The 27,418-nt window shown below is 36.4% G+C and overlaps 1 protein-coding gene across 1 annotated transcript; it reads right to left on the bottom strand.

Annotated features, from left to right (window-relative positions):
* Nucleotides 1-1,482: 1,482 nt before the first annotated feature.
* CPA3 (carboxypeptidase A3) lies at nucleotides 1,483-27,154 on the bottom strand (the record flags this gene model as incomplete). Its single annotated transcript, XM_084232031.1, has 11 exons — nucleotides 1,483-1,670; nucleotides 5,070-5,154; nucleotides 10,497-10,699; nucleotides 11,668-11,758; nucleotides 13,500-13,610; nucleotides 15,722-15,823; nucleotides 16,962-17,063; nucleotides 17,168-17,270; nucleotides 23,430-23,554; nucleotides 26,917-26,992; nucleotides 27,087-27,154. 11 exons carry the CDS (start codon nucleotides 27,152-27,154, stop codon nucleotides 1,483-1,485), a joined length of 1,254 nt encoding a protein of 417 aa, XP_084088157.1.
* Between the last annotated feature and the right edge of the window lie 264 nt (nucleotides 27,155-27,418).

Here is a 27,418-nt window from a genome sequence, read left to right as displayed (position 1 = left end):
AGATAGTTGCTCAATATCAGTCATCACCATTATATTTCAATGAAAGAGAAAGAGGAATGGAGAAGAGCCAAGGAGTGTATGCCAGAGATCTTTGAAATTAGGTTCCTAGACTTGTAAAATGATGAGTCCTACAAGTTACTGACCAAAAAGTACAAGAGCCACACTTCTATCATTTAATAAATATCAAAGCTTTTTGTTTTGCAGTAGGAAACTGAAAGTTATTGATATATTAGAAACTGAAGTTATTGATATATTATTGTTGACTGTAATCACTATGTTGTATATTAGTCCACTACTTCTTATAGATGCTCAAATAAATGAGAGTTCAACTAAGATTGCTTACAACTGCTGTTTTATATTATTCATGTCCTGGAAAATTGAGGATTGATTTAATACTACACTCTTCAGTGTAGATTTTTGGGACCAAAAAATACTATTTTTAGGAAGATTCTCATTTACACTTTCTATACTGAAGGTAAAAAAATTTGACTGAAGGGGTCATCAGAAATGTCCCAGGATCATTAAAAATTTGTCCAGAGTATTCTGAGAAGTAAGTTTATAGGAAGTCAAGGATCTTTCTACTTGTACTTAAATTCTGGGCAGATACCTGTGTTTATAGACAGTAATAAATTACTACTCAACGTGACTTTCTCTATTCAATTTGTCCTGTTTTTCAGGCAGCCTTTCTGTGCGTTGGAGAGTAAGGCTCATAGTTGACCAGACTGTTAGAGATGTGTCTACAATTGCTAAAAGATATTTTGCAGGTGGTTTCTTCTGATTATGGCAGGTTAAATTACAACTGTTGTGAATTTAATGAACATCATGTTGATAAAAACTGGATCAGTTGTTTAAAGCACTGACATTCATCTCTTTATTAACTACTTTGAATAATTTTATTTCTTGCTAGAATACCCTGTTGCTATTGTGAAGATATAAACAGTGTCTAATTCTACTAAAAACATGCAGGCAACTTATATCTTTAAAAGTTAAAGATGTTCTTTCTTATTAACAGACTGCATATTTAACATTGGTGCTTGATTAATACTATTAGAGAAATGTGGAGAGCATAGTTTATCAAGAACATAAAGTACATTTTTAAAACATTGGAATGCATTTTGTTTTTATTATATCAGCACATGAAATGATGAAGTTACATGGTAAAAATATGTTTCTAGAGAAATTGAAGGTTTTCTTTGTATGGCCTACTTCACCTTTCAAAACATTCAAAAGGCCAAATGCTGGTTTTAGATTTTACTTGGAGCAGAGAAAGATAGTAAAGACTTGCACTTAAGCTAGTAGTACCTTACAGAAGGTACTATTGAGAGAAAATAAGAGCAAGAAAGAAATAACTGGTAGTTGAGTGAGCAAGAGAGGAACCTATTCAGGTGATGAGGAGAATGCATTTAGAGATAATTGAAGATAACTTTTTGTGAAAGGCATAAAGAAAGATTATTTGGTTTATTCCAAATGGAGGGCAACTCTTTAGGAAGCATGCTTGAGGATATACTTGGCAATATATTTGACAGCTAGCATGGTCTCTTTACAGGTTGGCTTTATCTGAGATTCTGGAAGGAGAAAACCAAATTTGCCTTTATCTCGGAGCTCAAAGGCAAAGGTGTATTTGATGCCCAGGTCATAAGCCCAGTCTAAAGAAGAACCTGATGATGGGTCTGTAAAACATAAGTGGTTAATATTTAATTAGAAACAAATGCTAACTTTTTTTTGAAATGGATTCACTAGAGTAAAATCAGCAATAAAAATAATTATGTGTACAGTTAATTGTGGTCATGAATGGGAGTAATGGTCTGCATAGTATAGAGTAAAAAATAATCACGGCTTTGGAATTCACTATACATTTTAAATATGTGCTGCATTTTCAAAATTGCATTGCTTGAGTCAGTACTCTAACTTGTTTCCTGGACACACATTGTAGCAGATGGAGTGGTCTGAGCAAGTATAGCAACTGAAGAAAACAATTGAGGATGGATCACTGGTCACAGAAAACCCACCAATGTAAACTATACATTATAAGCTATGCAAAATCACATTTGCTTTAACAGTTCAGGTCTCTTGCTATGCATGTTGCTGTTTTATTTTTCGAAGTCCAAGAGAGCTTATATTAGTTATTTTAATGATGTTTTTAATCCCTTCATCTAATTTTTCCATGCCGATTTTTATGAAATTATTCTAAGGCGATTTGCTGAAGAAGATTGAAAATATAACCATTCATCTACAGGTTATATGTATGGAAGTGTTACATAAGTGCATGTAAAACTACAAATGCATTTATGTCTATTTTGTTTTACATAACAGAAAAACTATTTCGTAATAAATAACTTATGTTCAAGGATAAGTAATGAGTTCAACTCATATTAGCTTTTTAAAGATAAGAATTCAAACCTGTAATGAAAGAAAAAAGGATTATTTGTTGTAAAGAGATAGAGTTGACTCATATTATTCACCCAATATTTATTAAATCTTAATATGTACAATGCACTTTATTGGCACTGTGGAGTGTGGTTGGTACAGGGTCCAATGATGAAGAAGCTGCTAATGGGATTTTGGGGAACTTCCAATTTAAGGGGAGAGGAGTCAAAGATGCAAATCAGAAGAGACATGGCAGAATATGTAATAACCATAGAAAAGGTAAAATATTTTCTTAAATTTGAGGAAATAAAGATACTATGCCTGATGAGGAGGATGGTATTCCATGCTTAACATCTGCTCAAAAATCACCTTTATGATGAGATAGTGTTTAAGGAGAGCCTTGAAGAATGCTGATTGGAAGAACTGGAAGAACAACATTCTAAACAATGAGTGACAGGATGAAAAATCATGGAAGCATGAGTGAGATCCAGCTGGACTGGAACAAACAGAGCATTGAGCATTTCTAGTGCAAAATCTAGAAAACTAGGTAAGTCAAGATGAGTTTACATTTTGTTTTGGGAGGCAATAGTGGTCATTTCTGTGTTGTATTTAGGATGATTCATCTGAACTGTAAACATGAGAAACCTTTTGGGAAGTATTCTGAAATGAAAACTGGAGCTAATACAGAGTCAACACTAAAAATTGAGGTCTCTATATAAGAAACATTAGAATAGAAGAGTCAGAATTTTATAAAAAATCTGAGGTTTCAATCTGGGTAGTTAAAAAAATTCAGCCTACTATTAACAGAAAAAGGAACTTAGAGGGGGTAATGATGGGGAAAACAAGTAAAGGAAGGCAAAAGGATATGCTTTGTCTCAATCAGACATTCAGGAGGGAGTCTGGGAAAGTGAAGTTTTGTTTGGTGGAAATATAGGTGAAATCAGTTGTACACATTCAGGATCATTGTGTCTCCTTGGTGGAGTGATAATTTTGTCATTAATATCCCTCTCTAACAAATTTCTGTGTTCTGAAATTTATTTTATCTGATATTTAATATAGTCACTCCTCCTTTGGTTTATGTTTACATGATATATATTTCCCCATCCTTTCTATTTCAACCAAACAATGCTATATATAAAGGGAGTTTCTGTAGATAGTATATTGTAAAGTCATAGTTTTAATCTACTCTTGCAATTTCTGTCTTTTTGACTAATATAAGTAGGTAAATTATTGATGTGACTTAATGCTGCCATATTATTGTTTATTTTTGTTTTGTTACCTTTGTTTTTTTATTCCTGTGTTTCTCTTTTATTTTCTTCTTGGTTGAACATTTTTAGGATTCCCATTTGATTTATTTATAATAATATTTTTTGAATATATCCCTTTACATAGTTTTCATGGTTGCTTCAGGTCTTTTTTTTTAAGATTTATTTATTTAGGTATACAAGAACTGGGGTACGGGCCAGAGGCGCAGGAGGGTGAGAGGATTCACCAGAGACAAAGCCAGGAGCAGAACAGGCAGACGGATTGAAAACACTGCTGAGGCAAGACAGGAGAGGTCTGCCACACCATGTGGGTATGTCCCTGGCAGGCCGGGAATTGAACCTGCACTGCAGAGGCTGTGGCCAGCTTCACAGTGCTGCTGTGCTCAAGCCGCTGCACCACCGGGGAGGCCCTGATGGATATTTTTACTATAGAATTTAGGGTTGATAATTGTTTACCTCCAGCCCTTGAAAAATGTTTTCAATTGCTTTTGAATTTCTATGATTCCAACTCCAAAAGCTATCATTTGAATTGTTTCAACTTTTTAGATTTTTTTCTGGTTGCTTTCCAGATTTTTTGTCTTGTTTTCAGAATTTGTAATTTATTGTATACAGTTACTTTCAAGCTATAATATCCTGATTGTGTGGCTGCAACAGAGGCCATTCTGCCAGAAAAGTCCAAACTATTTACTGTTTAGTCCTTATGGAAAGGTTTGATAACACCTTTTTTTAGAATAAGAGAAAACAAAAGCCAAGAAATCTAAGTGAACAATTAAACAAATCACAAAGATATTGAAAGTTTAAAATTACTAAAGAGTAAGAAATAATGCTGAGAACTAAAACAAAAGCAAAGTAACACAACTAGAATTTGGTGACTTCGTTTCTTAATTTACCATATAGATTTCAGCTGAACATAAGAGTTGGCTAGTGAGAGGGATAGGAAATGGTCTCACATAGCCAGAGTGCCTGACAAAATTAGTTTATCTGTTTTCCCAACAGTAACTAGAAAAAAGACTGTGCTTGTATAAGGACAAGTCAAGAAAGAGAGTCAAATGGAGAGTCAAAACTTTTAAATGTTTAAAAAAGTTCTCATGAGAATAAAATCTGTTTAGTGGTGGAGAACAGAAAGGTAGATGAATTAAAGTATAATTTTTTCTTGATTTATGACTTCTGTTGATCTTGCAATCTTATAAAATCTTAGCATAATTTGTTTTTAGGAAGTCTTATCCTGAAAAAAGGGCAGAATTCCTCCCTAGATTCACATATAATTTAGAATCTACTATGAAGACTGGAGTTTAAATGAATAATTCCATATACTATGAAGCCTGGAGTTTAAATTAATAATTCTTTAACCCTAACTTGCAAGTTGTATAATTTTCTTTAAAAATATATTAAAAGGAACTAAGGAAAATAACACAATAAATAATACATAAAACTTACAAATTGTCGATGCTATTGGACCATAGATGTAGTGCGTTTCATATCTCGTTGACAGAATATCAGTGCCAATCTTTGCAACTTTGACCTGGAGAGAAGGGAAGTTAGGTGGAATAATAGAAATACCATTATTATACTGGGGATAAAATAAAGTCATTGACTTGATTATTTGACATTTGAATGTCAAAATAAAAACAATCATTAAATGAGAACTTTATTTTCAGTACAATATGGCATTATAAAGATTCCATCTGAATGTGAAATCAGTTATATATTGTCATACATGTCATACTTGTCTCTACCTTTTCTCTCTCTTCCCATCTTCCCTCTCTTCATTCTCCTTGCATCCTTCTTTCCAAAAAAAGCGTCATTTCTTCTTCCCAGGTTTTTTTTTTTTTTTTTTTTTGGCTTCAGATATTTGTCCTCTAAAGTCAGTCTCTTCCATGTTCTCATTCTTTTGTCTTTATCGATCCCTTAGCTCATAGGCCTTCTTCCACGTCTTCCACATTCCTAGCCAATGGAAGCTAGGTGGATGCCTCCTTTCTAAAATAGCTCTGTGAAATTACTTTGCTTCCAGAGTGGAATTTCATCATCTTTGATACACATTCGTGTTTTGCGCTATGAGAATGATTATTGGAATGAACTTTAATGGGATAAAATCACTAACATGTGTACTCTACATGAATATTTTTAAGTTTATGTATAGTGTATATTACTGAAGGATAATTTGTTTTTTGTCAATTTAGTTGTTGTGTAATAACTCTTACTTTACTGAACATGATTTGTTGTGCACATTTGTAGTTTTAATTCTATAATATAACTTTTTTTGTTACAAATGATGCAAACTTTTATTGAAGTTTAGATTGTGTGCAGATACATATTTCAACTGACTTAAGTCCAACACCATGAGAAATTATGGCACCCAAAATCTCCTTCCTCTATCACTATACTAGGATTAATTTAAACTACTACTCAGGGGCCTCCCCTGGTGGCACAGGCGGTTGAGCGCCACGCTGTGAAGCTGTCCGCAGCCTCTGCAGTGTTGGTTTGATCCTGGCTGGCAGGCGAGGGTTCCACATGGCGCAGCAGACCTTTCCTGTCTTGCCCGCTGCTCCCCTCAGCACTGCATTTCATCAGTCTGCCTGTTCTGTCCTTGCTCTGTCTCTGGTGAATCCTCTCACCCTCCCGCACATCTGGATTGTACCCCGGTTCTTGTATAAATAAATAAAAAAAAAATCTTAAAAAGAAAACCCTACTACTCAATCTATAATTTTCATTCTTTTGGGCTTTGTTCCATAAAACTTTGTATTTTTTCAACATTTGACAGAAATCTTAAATCTATTAGGGTAAAAAATTCAGAACTCAAAGCCAACAAATGTCATCAAATCTACAGTTACACTTTTTTTTTTTTTAAAAAGATTTATTTATTTATGCATATAGAGCCAGGGTGTAGGCCAGAGGTACAGGGGGTGAGAGGATTCACCAGAGACCAAGTGGGGAGCATAACAGGTGGATCTACCAAAATATGATGCTGAGGGTAGCAGTGGGTGAGACAGGCGAGGTCTACTGTACCATGTGGGTCAGCTCTCTGGCAGGGGATAGAACTCATACTGCAGTGGCTGCCGATAGCTTCACAGTACTGTGCTTAACCCCTTGTACCATCAGGGAAGCCCTACAATTACATTCTTCAAGAAAAAAATCCACTTTCATCTTTGGGCCTCAAAGTAGCACTGAAACATTAAGTACTCTGCAGTAATCACAGAACAAAATGGATTCCTTTATTGAAAGCTTCCTTCATAAAACTTTCAGTTGCCACATGCTTAAATTAAAATCAAGTGTTCCATCTATTTAATATCAAACCAAGTAGATTTTATGTTTAGAAATAGTCAAAAAAGTATCACATAAATATGGAAAGAGAAAAAAAATCACTGCATCAATTCAGAAGAAATAAAAAAATATTGGGGGAGGACAAGAAATACAAAATTTAGTCAACCTTGCTGTTTTCTCAGTTGCTTAAATCTCACGGTATTTGCAAATATAGCTAATAGATGTCAACTCTAGAAACCTCTATTTCTGGTCATTTCCCATTGCCCACTTTTGAATTTTTTGTAACATTTTATGGATAGCATTCTGCTTCACTTCACTGTGTATGTTTGTATATCCTGAATGACATGACGTTTCTGAGCTGTCAGTAATCCATTTAGTCCTGCGCAGCCATGATGAAAGGAACCCCAGTCAGCGAAACAGATAAAGTCAGTACACTAGCACATGAATCACAAGTCACAAAACTTTAAGTCACAGATGGCAAAGACATTGACTGCTTTGAACCAAAGATTAGCTTATCTTATTAGTGGAAATTAGTGGAAATGGCTGCTGAACTAAAAGTTAATGTGTATGATCTGAGCTGACATGATTTACTAAGCCCAGTTCTGCCAGTGTATCCTAATTTCAAATCTGTGTGTCTTTCTTGCTTATCAACACTAGATTAGTTTTGTCACTATCTTTCAAAAGAGATCATAAAACTATAAAGGAGGCCAAACTCCCCTGACCTTAAAAGAAAAGGAAGTCCAGGATCCCCCGCTCCTTCTCTGGTATATAATATTAGTACATGCCCACAGTATAACAGCGCTCTGTTGGGGTGGTGGGGGAGAGACCTCAGTAGGGGGGAACAAAAATCAATGAAAGGAATTCAAGGGCAGGAAGCAATAATGTTAAATTAGTGATACACAAAATGGAAAACTGGAACTATTTTCTAAAGAGGACTTGTGGAAGAAAAATTTTAACTGCTGTTGCAAAACCATTCTGCATGAAGAAGTAATGTATGAAGTTTCAATAACATTAGTAGAGAATAGTTTCTAGAGAGTTAACTGGATATAAAATCCTGGCAAAAATTTGGAGCAACATGGATGGAGCTGGACGGTATTATGCTAAGTGAAAATAAATCAGAAGGAAAAAGATAAATACTGAATGGTTTCACTCATATGTGGAGTATAGAGAAATTGAACAAAGGATCAGGAAAAAGACAAAACTTGAAAGCTGACCACAGATCTAAGGCATACAGCAGGGGAGGGGGAAGGGGAGTGTGAGGGTAAAGGTGAGGGGTCTGGGTCAAAACGGGAGGGAAGAGCACAGGGGGCTGTGGTGATGGTCATGGGTGCTATGGTAGTGGCAGAACTATGGGGAATAGGGCCTCCCTGGTGGCGCAAGGGGTTAAGATGCAACCTATGAGCTATCTGCAGCCACTGCAGCATGAGTTCGATCCCCGGCCAGCCAGGGAGCGACCCACATAGTGCAGCAGACCTCTCCTGATTCGCCCACTTCTCCCCTCAGCAGGGTATTTCAGTCAATCCTCCTGTACTGTTCCCCACTCTGTCTCTGGTGAATCCTCTCATCCCCCACACCATTGGCCTGTACCCCAGTTCTTGTATGCATAAATAAATACATCTTTAAAAGCTACACCTGTGGGGGAAAATCAAATTCTGTATAAAAATGAATAACAATGTAAGAAAATAAATTAATTTGAAAAATCCTGCTAATTTAATAGAACAATTCCAGATGGTTAGGCTGAGACCAACCCAGCACCTGAAAACATTGTGGGGATTTCCAGAGAAATATTTCACTGTGAAGAACCCAAATTGTGTTGCTTTCACAAGTGTTTAAAGTTCAATACAGTAAAAGTTATTTTTTTTTTCCTACAGGCACTTCAGTTTCACAACAAGAATGGCATAGGATACCTAAACACAGAAGAGAGCATTTATGAAGATATCTAACTCCTTGATAGAGTAATGCACACAATTAAAAATTATTACAGTATCATTACATCTAGGGTTTTCTGCAATTATGAGGTGATGGTTATGGAAAGCATGCCCCCAGTATCACTATCTAATAAGTAGCCGCTACCTTTTTCGATGTACGTTCTTTCTTTTGCATTTTTTCCTTCATTTTTTTAAAAAAATCAACTCTGCTATTGCTGCTTCCTAGCAAAACTGGTAAAAATGATAATCATTGAACATAGTGCTCTGGTAACCAAGAAGCTTAAAACCTTCAGGTTTCTTGAACCAAAAAAATACTGTCTCGTTAGAACTCTGACTTACAAAGAGAGTGGTCACAAATTTTCCCAGCTTGAAGACTTTCACAACTAACCCTGATCAAGTCATCATAGGAAATATGACTTAAGTTTGTTTCAAAGTTAACATAAAAAATTTTGGGCCTCCCCGGTGGCTCAAGGGATTAAGTCTCAGAACTATGAAGCAATCCGCAGCTGCTGCAGCCCGAGTTTGATCCCTGGCTGGCCAGGGGATTTCAGTAGATCTGCCTGTTCTGCTCCCCACTCTGATGAATTCTTTCACACACACCCCCACCTCCCCCTGCCACACATCTGGCCTACATCCCACTAAGAACTGCATGAATAAATAAATCTTTAAAGAAAAATTCTGGTTTTTGAATTGATGTGAATAGTTCATTAAGTTACATCCATTACCATACCAACACCCATAAAGGATTGATAGGTTTGGATCATAACAGATCTGGTGTCAGGTCACACATGCATTCCATTCTCATAGGTGACGTCCTTTGCATGAATACCATATTTTTTGTAGAATGTACATAACTACTCGGTCAAGTTCGCTCATTAGGATTTTTTCAGGGTTTGATCTCCTTTCCTCTCTGGGAATTCCAAAGTATGTAAGTACCAACAGTCAGAATCCATATCCTGCTGCTCCATTTGGGAAAAATGTATTAAGAAACTCCCTCTTACTGGAAATTCTGATGAGTTCCCTTGATGAGAAGCCTTCAGTAAACTAATACCAGCACAAAAGAAGCTTTAAATTCAGTCAAACCCACTGTATTCCCTAGTAAGTTTCAACAGGGGAACCAGTGCTTTTAGCAAGAGGGTAGTACCAATAACAAATACTGCATATCCTTCAAAAGTACAGTCCACTGAGATCTTGGGATGCTGTGAAGATCCCCAGATCCTTGCTGTGCATTTGATTACTGCCTGGAGAATCAAAACTTCAGCTTTCTGTCCTTAGAATGTCCAGCTTCCATCATGGTGATACTAGTGAACAACCAACAACCACAGAAAATTCACTGAATTAAATCTTCATCCATGCAGTCACTGCTGCAGCTTGTTCCAGCCATGTTACTAAAGTAAAACACTATTTTTACTATAATTTTATATTTATTTTTTCTTTTAAAAATGGATTAATACATTTTCCTGCATTTATTTTGTGTGTGAGTGAAAGTTGAATGAGTCAGTTGGAAAGAGGCAGATAAAGTTCAGTCTCTTGCACTCCATTTCTTTTCCATTCAAAAGAGTTGATCAAGTGCTAGCTTATGTTGTTGGTATTAAAATATGAAAGTCTTCTAATATAACTCAAGTTGTTAACTGACTAGAAGTCAATGCATAAACCACAGACATTTTTCACGTACCAGGTCATTGTAACCAGCCGGCAATTCTGATGTGTATCCATAAGGCAACAACATCATCTGGGAGTAGGCATGGAAGGTGATATAGGCCTTGATGGATTTCTGGTTTCTTCGGATAAAGTCAGTGACAGCTTTCGTCTCTTTCTCAGACTCTGGTGCAGGGCCCGGATAGACAGGAACACATGGGTTCTTGGTGTCAGGAAAAGCTGCAGAGGATATTGATGGACTAGATCACATTTGTTCTTCCTCTGTACACATCCCCTGCCTCTTCTACGGTGAATTCTCAAAATGTTATAAACATTTTAGCCTCCAGGGCTTACAGGGAAGATATCACAGTCACTGTTGACTAACCTTGTCATACAAATAACATATAACAAATTTGCTTCCTGGAACTTTCTTAACCTTGTTTATTTTCCCGGGTCACAGGAATAATACATCAGTATCAGCCTGTGGCTGGGAGCCAGATGGACCCCAGTTCCAATTCAACCCCCTTGCACCAACTCTGAACTGTTGGAAATTGCATTCTTTGAGTCTGAGCCTCTTCAACTTGTTTTAGCAGTTAGGATTAACTGCTATTATCATATTCATTATGGCAAAACAGAATTAAAAGTTAAGGAAATATTTTCAACAAAATTAGGTAAAGAGAAAAATTTATGAATTGGGGTAGTGGTAATTTCTCTTTGAAGGTGTGTAATGATAAAAATCATATTTGTGTAGCAAGTACAGCCTCATCTGATATACCAGGCCTCTGCTTATCATTGCAGTTCAACTAACCTTGTCATTTCCTTTCCCTAGAAGTTTCCTTTTAAGAAATATCCAAAGATCTTACGCAGCAGGTATATTGGTTTTAACCATTGGTTTAACCACTGGCTATTTCTCAACTTTAATAGACCAGAAAGAGAAGTGTCCTGAGATCTCTCTTCAGAATATATGATTTTTTGGTACATTTGTATTGTGCCTGATTTTTAGCAAGATAGATATGTTAAATAAGAGATAACCACCTTTCCCCCCACACAACAGAAAACACTTAATCCCTCCATGATTGTGATGATTTTCATTTTGTAGATAAGAAAATCAACATATATCCTTACTGAAATAAGTAGGTAGTTTAGCTAAGTTTGGTGATTAAACACTCTTTATAGCTATTTTTCCTGAGATGAAGTTTGTTACTCACAGTTCCATGAGACATTAAAGTTCCTGTTGAGGTCAGTGCCAATGCATTCCGAGTTCCTGTTCTTGGAACGATTTTTCCTCCACATGCGGTCCTGAAGAATTGAATCGTGGGTTAATACCATATCAATTTGCATTTTTCAATTTGGTCATTTCAGATTCTCTCTCCACGTATCTATAACTTTATTTGACATATGCTTAGTTTATTTTGATAAAAGTATAATATATAAAATAGATTAAGTAAAAATATTTTATTTGTAATATTTTCAGAAACACATCATTTATATGAATATTCCAAGCCTTCAGAAAATGACTTGATTTTAAAAACTACTGATTAATTTTGAATATTAGAAATTGATCAATAGTATTCTGAAATTGCCTATAGATTTTGCTGCAGGAGGCCTTGTAGCCCAGCCAGATAAACTACTGGCAAGCAGCGAAGCTTAAAGGGCCTCACACCGTGGGGTCGAAGATTCCTTGTGCCTCACGCCGTGGGGCTGAAGATCTAACATCCCTTCACTTTTTGTTCTTGGTCATAAAAGGAGAAAAATTTCCCAAAAAGTACATCAGGCACTACATTATATGCATCAATATACAGTAAATAAACGGCACGGAAATTATCTCTTAAAAACTAATTATTAAACAATTTGGCCCACTTGACAATGGGAGACAAGTTATTGAACATGCCTGACAAGCATCACAATACAACTATTATTCTAAGTCCTTCTTTTGCCTTCCCTTGAAGTTTCTTGGGAAAGTTCTTAAATGAAGCTATTTGAGTTAAGGAGTTTCTAGGCAGAGGAAGTTCTGATAGCTGAGTAGCAGCCCGCCCCTGGTGTGAAGGCCATGAGAATAAGAAAAGTTCTTTCTTTGCTTAGGCTTTAGCTGATGGGGATGTTCCGGTGGCTATCAATGTCTTAGGTTATTATTTAGCTAAAACAATGAATTTTAGTGTAAGACTTAGTTTTTTATTAACCTTGAAGGTTGCCTTCTTGCTGAGAGCACAGAAAAGGAGATGCACTAATTGTTTCTGCTTTGTTTCTATGCACTTGATAATGTAATCTCAATGCTTGCAAAAAATGTATAAATAAAGAACCTGCTGAGCCTTTAGGCAGAAGATACTAACAACACCTCACCAAGTGTCCGTGTCTCCTCATTCCCTTCCCCTCAGTCCCTAAGTTTCAGATCATTCGTATTATTCGAGGAGGCTGTTTCATCCTTTCAGGAACCCTGACACGACATTTTGCCGGAGGCCGGTCCCTGGCAAGATTTTAATTTCATTACATCTTTCACCACTTATGGTTCAGAGATATAATACAGATGAAGTTGTACCTGTTAGAGCATGATTAAAAAGTGTATGAAAATTTAACATCAATCTTATATGGCAATAAAATATCCTGTTAAAGACAGAAGGATATTTGCGTCACCCTTTTATTTGGCTTTTGATATAGTTATTCTACTCAAATTCTGTCCCAAATTGATGGAATGAATGACATGTTTTGAAATCAATATGTTAATAGTACCTTAAAATGACTTTTTTTTTACTTAGCTAGAATATGCTTTTATGATAACATAAAGCATGCATTTCCTTTATAATTTCTACTTTATTTCAATTTCACATTTAGCTTCAAAAGCAAAATTTTAATATTTCTAAAATATCTGTACAATCAGGAGATCATGTTTACCTTAGCCTCAAATTCAGATCTAAAAAAAAAAATTCTGAATTGGAATTACCTGGTTACCCAGACTTTAAAATTAATGCACAATAATCAACATGCTTTAAACTTAATAAATACTGTATTATCTAAATGCAAACAAGAGACTACAGGGAAGTACCTGTGTCCATGACCAAATATATCCATCAACATTGAACACAGGAAGAACATAAAAATTCATTTGGTCCAGGAGTTTGGTCATAATTTTGTTTTTCCCATAAGTTTTGGTTGCCTGTGGGAATAGGAAAAAATATAAGCTATTGTTGTGAAGTTTTTGTTACCATGTGAAAAGTTATGATCATTATAGAAATAGCTACCACTGCTGAAATCATTTGCTCAAGATCATCTGATTTCAAACATGTATTCCCTAACTGCACAAAAATAAGGCAGAAAAAATGACACTTCTTCATACTAGAGAAGTAAGCTGAACTAAACATTCTTTTAAGGAAATTTTAATTAAAACTTGTAGCACTTCAAATGTAGCATGCAAGATATACTTCACAGGAGGAATGGAAACTGAGTGAAAAGTACAATATTTTGAATGGATTCTTTCCCTCCCATCCTTAAGGTATTGCTCCTGTAGGCATAGAACTATGTAAATATTGGAGAAGATTTACAAATTAATTATAAATATGATTTTAAAATGCTCTATTAAAAATAACTCAAGCACTTAGAGATTGACCAGTGAACTTTTGGTCAATTGAGCTGACCAAATTCACACAGAACTGAAATTTTCAGATCATCTGGACTTTCTATAACTAACTAAAACATCTCTCATTATTTTGGGGTCATCTCTCCCAGACACATTTATACTGGAACCAATAGATTTCTTGTAACATTATGGTATCTGTTCCTATATGGATTGAGTAAGGGGCACTCTGGACTTCCATTTGGAAAAAACTAAAACAGCTGTAGAAATAATTTTGTGGGCAAATTCTTCCCTAGTGAAAGTATCCATGCCCAGGAAGTCACTGGCATGTATATTCCATCAGTGTCTTGCATGCAAAATCTTGCAGAAAGAGAAAGTATAAAGATAACAGGAGGACTTCCCCTTGTGGTGCAGGTGATTGAGCACAATGCTGTGAAGCTGTCCACAGTCTCTGCAACAAGAGTTTGATCCCTGCTGGCCAGGGAGATACCACATGGTACGGTAGACCTCTCCTGTCTCACCCGCTGCTCCCCTTAGCAGTGTATTTCATCACTCTGCCTGTTGTGGTCCCCACTCTGTCTCTGGTGAATCCTCTCACCCTCCCGCACATCTGGCCTGTACCCCAGTTTCTTGTATACATGAATAAATAAATCTTAAAAATAATAAAGATAACAGGATGTTCAAATACAATAGAAATAGAGTTAGAAGGAATAACAGCAGTTAGTAGAAATAACTACTACTCCTGAAGTCATTTGCTCAAGATCATATGGTTTCAAACATGTATTCCCTAACTGCACAAAAATAAGGCAGAAAAAATAAGGAATAACTGAGTTTATAGTCCTCATACAAGATGAAAATGCATACATTGTGCAAAAATGAAAAATGATGTAAAAATATATAAAATAAAAAAAAATAAAAAATAAATATAAAAAATAAAAATAAAAAATATAAACAGAGTTTACCTCTAGAAAAATGGATTTTTTTTTTTTACTTGGAAGGAAAATTAATGTAAGAAAATTTCAAATACAGGGACTCCCTGGTGGCGCAGCGGTTGAGCGTTGGGTTGCGAGGCTGCCCACAGCCTCTGCAGCGCCGGTTGGATCCCCGGCTGCTCCCTGGCCACTGGAGGAGGGTCCCGCATGGCACGCAGACCACTCCTGCCGCCAGCTGCTCCCCTCAGCAGTGTACCTCGCCAGTCTGCCTGCTCTGCTCTCCTCTCGGGCTCTGGTGAATTCTCTCACCCTCCTGACTGTGCACAGTGCTTATATAAATAAATAAATAAATCTAAAAAAAAAAAAGAAAATTTCAAGTACACGTGTGACTAATCATCTATCAAACAGGAATAAAATATTTGTGCTTTGAGTTCATTGAAGGAAGGCCAGGCTTGTTAGCTGTAATAGGAAGAGTTTCATATTTTCCACACTATAGCAAAAACTCATTTTATAGCCAAGAAAATCTTAGTTGTATAGATGTCCAGCTGGAGTTTAAAAAATTTGAAGCAAGGCATCAATTTTATAAAAACTAGTGATGAGTAAAATCCAGAACATTTTTTTTCCTGACAGTACCAAATGTGGGACTTCAGTCCTTTTAGTTAAGTGGAACTGCATTCCTTTGGAGATGGTTGTTGCCACCCAGTGAAGTGCTGGGGATGTGACAATCAAAGGAGAATTATGTGAATGTTCTGATTCATTTACCTGATAGACAAACCACTGGCAGAATGCTGGGGAGGCCCATTCTCGTGCATGAATGCCACAATCCATAAAGATAGCCTTTTTTCTTTCATCCTTTCCCCCAATCTATTTAAAAATAAATGAGATGTTATTTTACATGAGTTCACACACTGATCCCTTGATGTTTTCAAAGAAATTCTTTCCCTATCTTTTGTTAAATGAGTAACTGTGCACAGATTATCCTCAAGGATCACCATAATTTATAATCTAATACATGCTATATTTTTCAATTTTTCTACTGTCAGAGTTGTTTTAGTTTTTTTTTTTTTTAAAGCACAGTCTACTGCTTTTTAAAACTTTATTGCTAACATCCTTTAGCCTGAGAAACAGATGATTCTGTTTCTGCCCTTTCCGCTTGTGTTTCTTCTGGTTTTTTACACTGGAGATGTTAGCCAAGAGTGGATGGAAAAAGATGTACATATAGTACTTTGGGGAGGAGGAATAGTGAACAGACATTTGAAGGTCTGTCACTTAGAATAGAGTTTATATTTGTTTTGGGTGGTTGGACAGAATGAGAGGATTGAAGTTTAGGGAAAGAAAGATCTGCAGTTGTATGGGGGAATATAAAAATAAAATTTATTATTTAAAAAAATACAGTTATTGTAAGAATGAAATGAATCAGCACACGTAAAACTCTATGCCTAGTGCTTGGTATAGGACATGAATAAATGCCCAATAATTGCAAGGCAAAAAAAAAAAAAAAGAAAGATCTTTTCAGTTATTAAGGGAGCAATGTCTTTAGTTGCACAAAAATCTAGCCACTGTTGAATGGCACTTGTTAGCTGGGTACAGGCAATTCATACTGTATCCTGTCGACATGGGGTTGAAATGCCTCACTTACTCTTCTGGGCTTCTATAATTATGATTCTTAAGTTTCTTTTCATGATGATATTTATTCATCAGTTTCACTGAATATTATTGGATTAAAAATATTTTACAGAGACATGATAAACTATAAAAGTAAAGATACGGGATGAGATATTTGTGTGGGTTTGGACACTATGCCTGACAAATGGTTTATTTGGCTTTTTTTGTTTCACCTAAAACCACATCTCACTTCTATTTTGAAAAGTCATCTAGCACTTAAATATTCTTCAGAAGATGAGACTTTTTCTTATCTTAAAATTAGGCAGTTAGGTCACAAACTAACTTGTCAAGTCCTGGTTTTACACAATAATGAGTGTTAGTATTTAATTATTTTTACCTTGAGAACATACAGTGGATTATCTTCAACAGTGGTTCCAATTTTAATACGAGTGACCATTTTGGGATGCTTATCCACCATTTTTTTAGTCCAAGCAACAATCTTAAGAGCAAACACAAGTTTGAGGAATTAGTATAGAAGAAAATTAAATGACAACAAGTGTTGAGGGCAATTTTATTTTGGAATACAAGCATTTTGTACTATACCTTGTCCCAGTTATTATATTTTGCGTAGCTGTGCTTGTGTGAGCTATCTTCTCTAACATCAAACTGTTTCTCAATCTCTTCTTGTAGATCATGAATTAAGATTCTGTTTTAGAGGAAAATGAACATTTTTAGAGAAATAAAAACCACTGCCACCTTGTCATTTGCAAACATTTTCTCTTCAGACTTCTCTATCTTATATCATTTGTCCTTCTCTTTGTTATAGTCCTCTATTTCTTTCACACATATCAAGTGACTGACTTTTGATTTCTCCATTTACCTAGAACTATGTTGGATTTATGAAAATAAAATAATGACAACAATTTTGGAATCAGGTGGGGCATGTTGCACTAAAACATGAATCCTGAAAAGACTGGGAATTATATTTTGAGTGGTCACTACAGACACAGTCATCTTAAGCTCTAAAGAGGGCATGTGACTTTTGTTACACCTGCATTAATAGAGCAAGAACCAAGTAAAAGAGAAATTTTATGACCCTAAAGGTTGATTCATAACATAAGGCAGTATTAATTAGTTACAGGAAGTTCTTATCGAAGAATATTTTTAGGCTTACACATATCAATTTAGCTCTTATGATAACAGCAGCAAAAGAAAGTCACGTGAGCTGAAATACAAACTCTCCACAATACAGCTGCATGAGGACATCAAAATTGTTGCTGATAAGGACTAGAAATTAACCCTAAACCCACCAATTAAGAAATAGAGCCAGATGCTATTTTCATGAGCCCTTCCACTAACCAGCAACCAGGATCAAGCATATGAAACAAAATTATTTTCTCTCAAATATTTAAATACTCCAAGATTTACTTAATTTGTTTAAAAAAATTCCTAGGCCTTGGTGGAAGGATGAATAATTGTCATGGAGGATTTAATGCTATGTACATGACCAATATTTGCTGAGCCTTTTTTATGTGTCAGATACTCTGTTTAACATAGTATTTGTATTTTATCATTTGATCTTCATATCAGCACTCTTGTTTGGGTGCCAGTATCACGCTTTTTATAGAGGTTAGGTTGATTTCTAAGGTTAATACAACTGGTAAAATCCGGAAGTTGGAATTTGAATCCCTCACTGTCTAACTTCAGTGCTCTACCTGAGAGTCGTTATACAACTAAGTCTCCATCACGAGGAGTGATGGGTTTTGCCCACAGGCTACTGAGACTTACGTAAATTTCTCCCAGAGCAGAGCCTGTGTTTCAAGGACAGGTTTAAAACTTCAAAGAAGAGGTGAGTTGAGTCCTATTTTGGCTATTTCAAGGAATCTTTTAGAGATCAACAAAAAAAAATGGATTTTAATTATTACTTTATATTAATTAGTCTTTTTCCTGGTCTCTTATTTAGGTTTTCTAAATTCCTGCTATGAGTGAGACCATGTGGTATTTTTCTTTTTCTTTCTGACTTATTTCGCTGAGAATGAACCCTTCTAGCTCCATCCATGTTGCTGCAAACTGAATGTGTTTATCTTTTTTGATTGCTGAGTAATATTCCATGGTGTATATGTACCACATCTTCTTGATCCAGTCATCTATTTTTGGGCATTTTGGTTGTTTCCATATCTTAGCTATTAAGACACACTTGGGGGTGGGGTGGAGAGGAGAGAAGGTTAGGGAGAGGAATAACTAGAGTCAAAATAAAGGGGGGGTGCAATTGTATGGGGAATATAACCAAAATGAAAATGCATACATTGTACAAAGATGAAAAATGATGTAAGAATTATATAAGATGAAATATTAAAAAAAATAATGGCAAATAGTGGGCACTACACTAGTGCTATGGGCTCTTGTGTGTGTGTGTGTGTGTGTGTGTGTGTGTGTGTGTATGTGTGCCTAAAGTGGGGAAAGTTATTTCAGGGAGATAGTGTCATTCTTATGGTGACTTCTAAACAGATCTGGACTCTTTCCCCCCAATTCCAGTAAAATAGAAGTTACTCAAGAAGCAAGATTTCAGGTTTCCACAAGATTTAATTTTTCTCCAGTAACTTCCTAATTAGGTTACCACCTATCAAACTTGGCACTTACTGACATTTACTTCCCAACATTTATTTCCTAACCTTTAAGACATAACCTCTGTGTTGTAGAGGTTAAATATAGAGGTTAAAATACCTTAAGGCATTAATTTAGTTCCGAGGACGGAATGGGCCATCTAGTGATCGGCTGCAATTACACCCTGCTGCAAAATTGTGTGTATGTGTGTGCACACACATGTAAGCACGTGTGTAAGTGACCTTTACTCCACTTGCATTAATGGAATTTAGGGAAAAAGACAAAAAGTAATTTATGGTCTTTGTTATCTTTATGAAATCCCTGTGAGATACCATTTTAGAGATGAAGAAAATGAGGTGAAGAGAAGTTAAATTGTCAATGTTAAGTACCAACCACATGATTTAAATGGGGCTGGACTCAGAAAGTCTCACTCCAGAATCCACACTCTTACTTTCTACCCTCTTCTTTTTCCCACCATGACCAACATCTCCTTGACATATGGAGCAGACATTAACATAAATATTTTTCTATTGGCCAAGTAACGTGAAAATAGAATGGAAGGAAAAATGAATGGAATGAAACATTAGAATGATTTATTGAAATACTTATTTGATAGGACTGTGTATATACTTGGAATATGAATTTGTGTCTGACTAAACATTATTAAGTAATTGGACATTAAAGTAAAGTGTTGATTATCACTGTATCAGTTTAGTATAGCTCTCTTGCAATTCCCATAATCTTATGTGTATCTTTTTTTTAAAAGATTTATTTATTTATGTATACAAGAACTGGGTACAGGCCAGAGGTGCTGGAGGGTGAGAGAATCCACCAGAGACAGAGCAGGGGGCAGAACAGGCAAAAGGACCAAAACACACTGCTGAGGGGAGCTGCAGGCGAGACAGGAGAGGTCTGTCGCACCATGTGGGAATCTCCCTGGCCGGGAATCAAACCGGCGCAGCGGAGGCTGTGGACAGCTTCACAATGCTGCTCTCAACCCTCTGCGCCATCCTCTCACCTCCCTGCATCTATGGCCTTCTTATGTGTATTTTAATATGATTTTACTTAGTTGTGCCATTTGGTTTTACTATTACATTAATAGTTATCTGAATTACTTTTCTTTAACAACTCTTTATTTTCTAATTTTTGCTTTTGTTCAAAGAAAAGATAATGCTAAAGATTGGCTATCTACAATATGAAAAGTTACCAAAAACACTAAGTTTTTAAACTACTGAATCTGTTCATCTGGGCTCAGTTCAATGGATTAGATTTTCCTGTAGACATTTATTCACCAGTTTGTTCAGGTTCACACACACACACACACACACACACACACACACACACACACACACCCAAACCCCCACACTTGTTTTTTGGACTTAGCCTTTTATGATTTTATGAAAGTGTAAATAATAGAAAACAAACATGCTATTTTAAAATAAAATCTGTCAGTAATTTAATTTCCTGAATATTAAAAAAAATCACGCACAGATGCTTTAAACTAAATAGTGGTTTATATGCACTGTCTAATGAAGGGTGTCTAAGTAAATCATTGTGTCAAAGCAGCATCTTAATAGAGTTTTATTCAGGCTTGTGCCTGGGTCCAACCAGATGTTTTCATTCTTAGAACTCTCTTCTGTTACTGATTGATACCAAATAACACATATAATTAATATGCAAATAAAATTATCTATATAATTAGTACTTGGAGACAAGATTTTAAATAGTTCTTGTCTGCACAGATCACTTTGCATATTTATATTTCTGAGGAAGGTAACTAATTATGTGGCTTTCCCACAACTGTAGCTAATTTGGGTCAATTTCTAGAAATCATGTCCTAATTAGATAAAACTAATTTTTATAGATAGTTTAACACTTTGGTTCTTGATGAAGATAGCAAGGAAGTATCTTTGTATAAGAAAAGTAAAAAACACATTGTTTTTGAGGATCTGAATTCAGACCTCTATTTAAGACAGAAGTATTACATGCTAGGAGATGCCTAGAGGACCAAAGAGGGAGAGGGAGAATGTGAGCTAGTAGGTAAAATGGGAGGATGTCAGTTGCTGCTAGCTGTCTTCTGAAAGTGATTTATCCATTATCCACATTGGGGTCAGTCAACTAGTTTATGTCCACATTACCACGATATTATAGAACACATAATGCTTGATTTTTTACCCTGCTGTTCAAATCAAATTATATGAAATTAACCAACTAAAATTTATTTTAGCTTGGCCTGGATCTCAGAAATTTGGTTCAGGTCTGTTTTAATGAAGTGAAGAGTGTAATAATCAAGCACATACTTGAGAAGACTGATAATGAAGTGAATCAAGAGAAACAGTCACTAGGAGGTTTATGGGAGTGGGAAGAGAAGGGATGATTTCTTTTAGATGAAACTATGAACACCTCATCTGAACATTAGCATAAGCAGAGGATCTATAACATACTACTAATCTCTACAATCTTGGAGGTTTATTTAGAATATATCTCTTTCAAGTTTTAATGGTGCAACTTATAAAAGCATAGAAAAGCACATATTAATATATTAATTTAAAATGGTTAAATAGGGCTTCCCTGGTGGCGCAAGGGGTTAAGCACTGCACTATGAGGCAATCTGCAGCCTCTGCGGCATGAGTTTGATCCCCTGCTGGCCAGGGAGCTACCCACATGGCGAAGCAGACCTCTCCTATTTGGCCCGCTGCTCCCCTCAGCAGTGTTTTCAGTCTGTCTGCGTGTTCTGCTCCCTACTCTGTCTCTGGTGGATCCTCTCACCTCCCTGCATCTCTGGCCTGTACCCCAGCCCTTGTATGCACAAATAAATATATCTTTAAAAAAATAAAATGGTTAAATATTGGTATACTTTAATTTTAAGTATATCCTTCCAATTTATTAACTTCTACACTTGTATCACAACCCTGTTGAAATAAAATTAAAACCAAAAACAACAGCTACAAAAAGAGTCTTACTTTTTAAGCACTGAGCCACAATAGAATATTTTGTTTCTTTATCTTTACTTAGTTGCAATAGCCTAAATTTATCAACAATATTATAGCAGTATCATAAATACAATTCAGTCATGAAGAGCAGTAACCACTACTCTGCAATGTGACACACCTGACATCAATAGGTTTTCTGTTTATCTCAGTCAGAGGGAAGTCTTTGCGTCATAGCACTAAGTTTGGTAGCAGAGGATGAAATACCAAGACAGAAAAGAAAGAACTGATGCTCAGCAGTGTTGTGAAAAGCAAGAATCTCCATTAAAGGGGCTTCTGGGATTTTGAGTGATGGGGAATTAAAATAGAACCTCTCAAAATGTCATCACTAAAGAATAAATGTCATCACTAGAAGAATAAAAACATTTTGTTTTCTATTTTAAGTTGTGATTTATAATATTTATCATTGGATTCCCTTTTTATTCACTGGGCCCAGACTGTGTGTGGCCCCTGGTTGGTGCTCAAGAAATTCTAATTTCCCCTTATTGCACTATGAGGCTACAATGACTCATTTTTGCATTTTTTTGGCATTGTGAGAATTTTCTCTTCTTAGATGTCTTATTCTACTGCTTTGCTTTTCTTCCTCTGAGGAAGAATTTCTTTTATAAAGAATTATTTATTTATTAAATATTTTACATTCCTTCTTTGACTAAAAGATAAGCACTATTTTTTGGGCCTCCTTTCATGAGTCAGAAAAACTCACAAGAATGCAGTACTCAGGCCTCCTTGGTGGCGCAGGTGGTTGAGCGCTGCATTGTGAAGCTGTTCGCAGCCCCTGCAGTGCGAGTTCGATCCAGGCCGGCCGGTGAGAATCCCACATGGCATGGCAGACCTTTGCTGTGTCACCCACTGCTGCCCTCAGCAGTGTGTTTCATCAGTCTGCCTGTTCTGCTCCCCACTCTGTCTCTGGTGAATCCTCTTACCCTCCCGCGCTTCTGGCTTGTGCCCCTGTTCTTGTATAAAAATAAATAAATCTTTAAAAAAAAAGAATGCTGTCATAGTAGATTTTAGAGGTGGCAGATGTTGGTAATTGTCATTCTTGGAGATCAGAGCAAACATAGAAGGCATAGAAGGAAGTTGAGTGGCCATGTTTAATCTAATCACCTGTGTAAGTAGCTTTAATAGTCTGTTTGGAAGTAACTGTAGATTTTATCTGATAGACAGAGCTTTTGTTTCTTGGGGCCCAGTTAAAAAATAGTACTTTCCTCTTAACTTCAAGGGTCCCAAAACTTTGTCTATCCAACACAACTGAATATTGGAACAGAACTTACTCATAGTGCATTTTATTTTGATCTAAGGCAGCCTGGATGAACTGGGATTCCTTTTCATTGATTCGGAAATCCACTGTCATGTTAGCAACTACATGGTGGATGATATTTGGATACCAGAAGTCAAGCTGTGGAGACAAGTTCAATGTTAGTGGTAGTTCTTTATTTGCTCACCCAACACATGCAATTTGGGGCTCAATGTGATGAAAGTATAGACCCCTTTCTTAAACTTATGAGATTTTTTTCCAAATATATTCAATTAAGGAGTGTTAAAGAAACAATTTGATTACTTTTTTCAAGATACAGTAAGATATCTCCCACTTTTTGAAAGTTCATTTTATGCTATTTTGCCTTACAGAACACTTATATTAGTAGCTGTTTTTTTTTCTACACAAAATTAAGCTGAAGAAGATTTTTACCTTCATGACAAAGGATGAAAGTTAAATAGCGATCAGCATTTATTTTGCAGGAGTCATTCTAGAGGCAGTGTACCCCTGAGCAGTGAGATTGGACTTGCCAAGCTCCTTCCCCAAGCTACCTTATACAGATTGTATCTATCATATCATTTCTGCTTTTGCCATCTGTTAGTGTTATTTTAGTTTTTATGTATTACTTCATATAATTTGGTAGGTTATTTTTGGATACTGGAATACACAAAATGTTTCCATATAGATAATGTTGTTTCTTTGTTGTATTCCTATGGTCTATGAAAGTTTTCATAGGAATAGCCTACTTTCAGATAATGGGGGAAACCTGTATGCATATATTCAAAAGGAATAGCACTTTTTGGTTATCTGTTTTGCTTCCATCATCTTGGGTTGATTTGGGTTATTTTAGAATTGATTTAGTCACAGTGTCTGTTTCTAACTTGAATATAAATACATGTTTTTTCTTCCCTTGACCAGGGCTCAGTATCAGATATCCTTTTGGAATAAACTCTGGAATTCCTGGAAGGTTTGTATCCAACATAAGGTTTAATCTCTAGCCCTGTCATTTTTCTAGCAGCAAACATTGTTTAACAAGTTTCAGTCCCCTCCACTAAAAATGGGGCTAATAGGACTCTATCAGGAGTGTTGTGGAGATTGTAAAATGGATATGAGGTCTAGCACATGCAGGCATTTAACAGCTGCCTATTCCTTTCTGTCTTCCTCTGGCTGAGACTTTCAGAAATTTGGTAAATAAGCCCATAAGGATAGCATTCAGAGCAAAATAACTTTGAGAAGATTCCAGTTCTTGTGGATTTTCAAAAATCATACTCAATTGTGAAACCAAACGCAACACAAAGCCCCAACCTGGGAAATGTGAAGCAAATGCTCAGTTTCTACCATCACACCAAATTTGTGATGCATCTAAGTTTTCCAGACTGTTTTACACTTGAATCCCACTCTACCTCTGTGTCAGTCCATTATGTACAATATGAGGATGCTATAAACCAACCAATATTTATTGGTTTATTTTCATTAAAAATACTATGGGGCCTCCCCGGTGGCACAGCGGTTGAGCGCTGGGCTGCGAAGCTGCCTGCAGCCTCTGCAGTGCTGGTTTGATCCCTGGCCGGTGGCGAGGGTCCCACATGGTGCACAGACCTCTCCTGCCACGCCCACTGCTCCCCTCAGCAATGTACCTTGGTCCTTCTGCCTGTTCTGCTCCCTGCTTTGGCTCTGGTGAATTCCCTCACCCTCCTGCGCTTCTGACTATACCCAGTGCTTGTATAAATAAATAAATAAATAAATAGATAGATAAATAAATAAATAAATAAATAAATCTTTACAAAAACAACAACAACAAAAACTATGAATTGGACATGTGGAAGATATAATTAGTATTTTAAGGCTGAGCTATGCAGTTCATCTAATTATGTTCCATAAGGATAATGTGGAGCAAGAGTTTAGGATTTAGTGAACTTTCAGGGACTTTTGTTAATTAACAGGCCCAGAGTGAGCCACCATGGTTGTAGAAGTTAATAAAGAACTTAAAGAGGTCTGGTGTGGGAGATAATCATGTATACATTCCCAACTTTCTATCCAATGCCAGGGCAAGCACAAAGTGTTCCAGAGCACAAGAAACAATTTAATTGGATCATCAAAGTTGATGGACAGAGAAGACTTCCTGCAGAAGACACTAGAGGTTCTTTAAGAAATAGTAGGAGTTAGTCAAGTAAGGAAAGAGTATGTGGGGTCAAAGTGGGTGAATTTTCATGGAGCGTAAAGAGTGAGAGAGAAGGTGGAATACAGACTGCAGAGGCTATTTACTAGATTGGCAGATCATGAAGGACTTTGAAAGCTAATAGCAATAGAAAATGCTTCTATAGTGTTTCATATGGCTTAGCCTGCTTCAGAGCACCACTCAGATATAAGCTCACTTAGTCTTTATAACAATCTTAGGAAGTAGATATGATTATTATCCCCAGTCAGCGGAGGAGGAAATTGAGGCCCAGAGAAGTTAAGTACCTTGCTGAAGGCCACAGAATTGTGATTTAAACCTCTGATGAACATGCTCATTCCATATAAGTCTGCTTCTAACTAAAAAGCTTCAAATGGAGGAATGTAATCGTCAAGTTTTAGAGAGAACCATCAGGTTGTGCTGTGAAATTGGCTTTGTGAAAGGACTCCTAGGTAAGGGGCTATTGAAATTGTCCAGGTAAGAGTAGGGCAGACATGAAATTGGCAGGGGAATGGGGAGGAAAGTGTGGATTTGAAAAACAGTTGGAAAATAGAATTGGAAGGACTTTTGATTGACTTGATGTGGAGATAAGAGGGCGTGTGACTAAAATAAATTCCAGATTCAGTTCTGGGTTTAAAACCTGATTTGTCATCTTGGTCACTAAAATGATTATTTCTGAGCTTTTATTTTAAATGGGTTAAATTATGACACTGCCACTGAAACTATGTTGGTGAATTTGAAATGATGTATATAGGGTGACAGGCATACAGGAGTGTACATAAGCAAAAATGACAAAAAATTATATTAATAATGTAAGTGATAAAATGATTAGCTCCTTGGATTTTAAAGATTGATCTAATTATAAGAGTTTCCTTTCAAAATGGACCTACTCTTGGAAAGGGTCACAGCTTTATATTATCAGTCGGATACTTGATTCCAAATAGTTATCTAATTAGACAAATTCACTTTGTTAGTTACCTATCATTCTGGGTAACAGACATTATGCCACTGAGGGCGATCAGGGTGAGAGTGAGGAGAATGAAGTAGGCAAGGCACTCATAAGGAGGGAAAAGAGATGCTGATAAAGCAGTGTAGATTGGCCCCTTCTTTTAATTTCACCTATTGTTTGCAAAGATTTTGGACTGGGGACTTGAAAATGGTAATGGAGGGAAAATCGTCAAAGACAAATGAGGTAATTGGCTGAATTATCCCAAGTAGCTCCCATCACTTCCTTTTATTTTTTCTTGTGGGCATTAAACATAAAATAAAAAGAAACAGCTTTTAGAGAACAGAAGGAAATGTTAAAATAGCCCTCTAAGTGCTTTACCTGGTTGCTTTTGGCCAAATTCTTTATGAGGTTTGCTTGTTTGTCATCCTGGGGCTTCACACGGAATACCTTCTCCCTTTAAGACAGCAAAAGACAAAAGATGGGACAGTGAAGAAGCCTTTCTTAGTTCTCTTCCCACACAGAGACTGGAACGTAGTGATGAGTTTTACCTGTCAAAGCGAACAGGAGCAAAGGCAATTGTGGTTGCAGCCAAAACTACAGGCAGGAGGAACCACATGGCTCTTTGTGTCCCAGATTCGCTGCCAGTTTTATGCCTCAGCTCTTATCTGGAGGAGCAGCTGATTTCCTCTTAGAAATGTTTCCCCCCCTTTGTCTTCTAGTTGAAGAGGGAGGAGTAGGGTGGGCAGCTGTAGCAATAGATGCTGATTTGGTGGCAGGCACAGTACTATACTACTTATATGCCTTTTATAATTGGGAATGCCCATTTTGCAAATAAAGGATGGGAAGCAAATCTCTTTTGTAATAAGTAACATGCCCAATG

This window comes from Talpa europaea (genome assembly GCF_964194135.1).
Source record: "Talpa europaea genome assembly, chromosome: 4".
NCBI lineage: Eukaryota > Metazoa > Chordata > Mammalia > Eulipotyphla > Talpidae > Talpa > Talpa europaea.
Note: the sequence above shows the minus strand (reverse complement) of the source record. Positions and strands in the feature narration are given on the sequence as shown.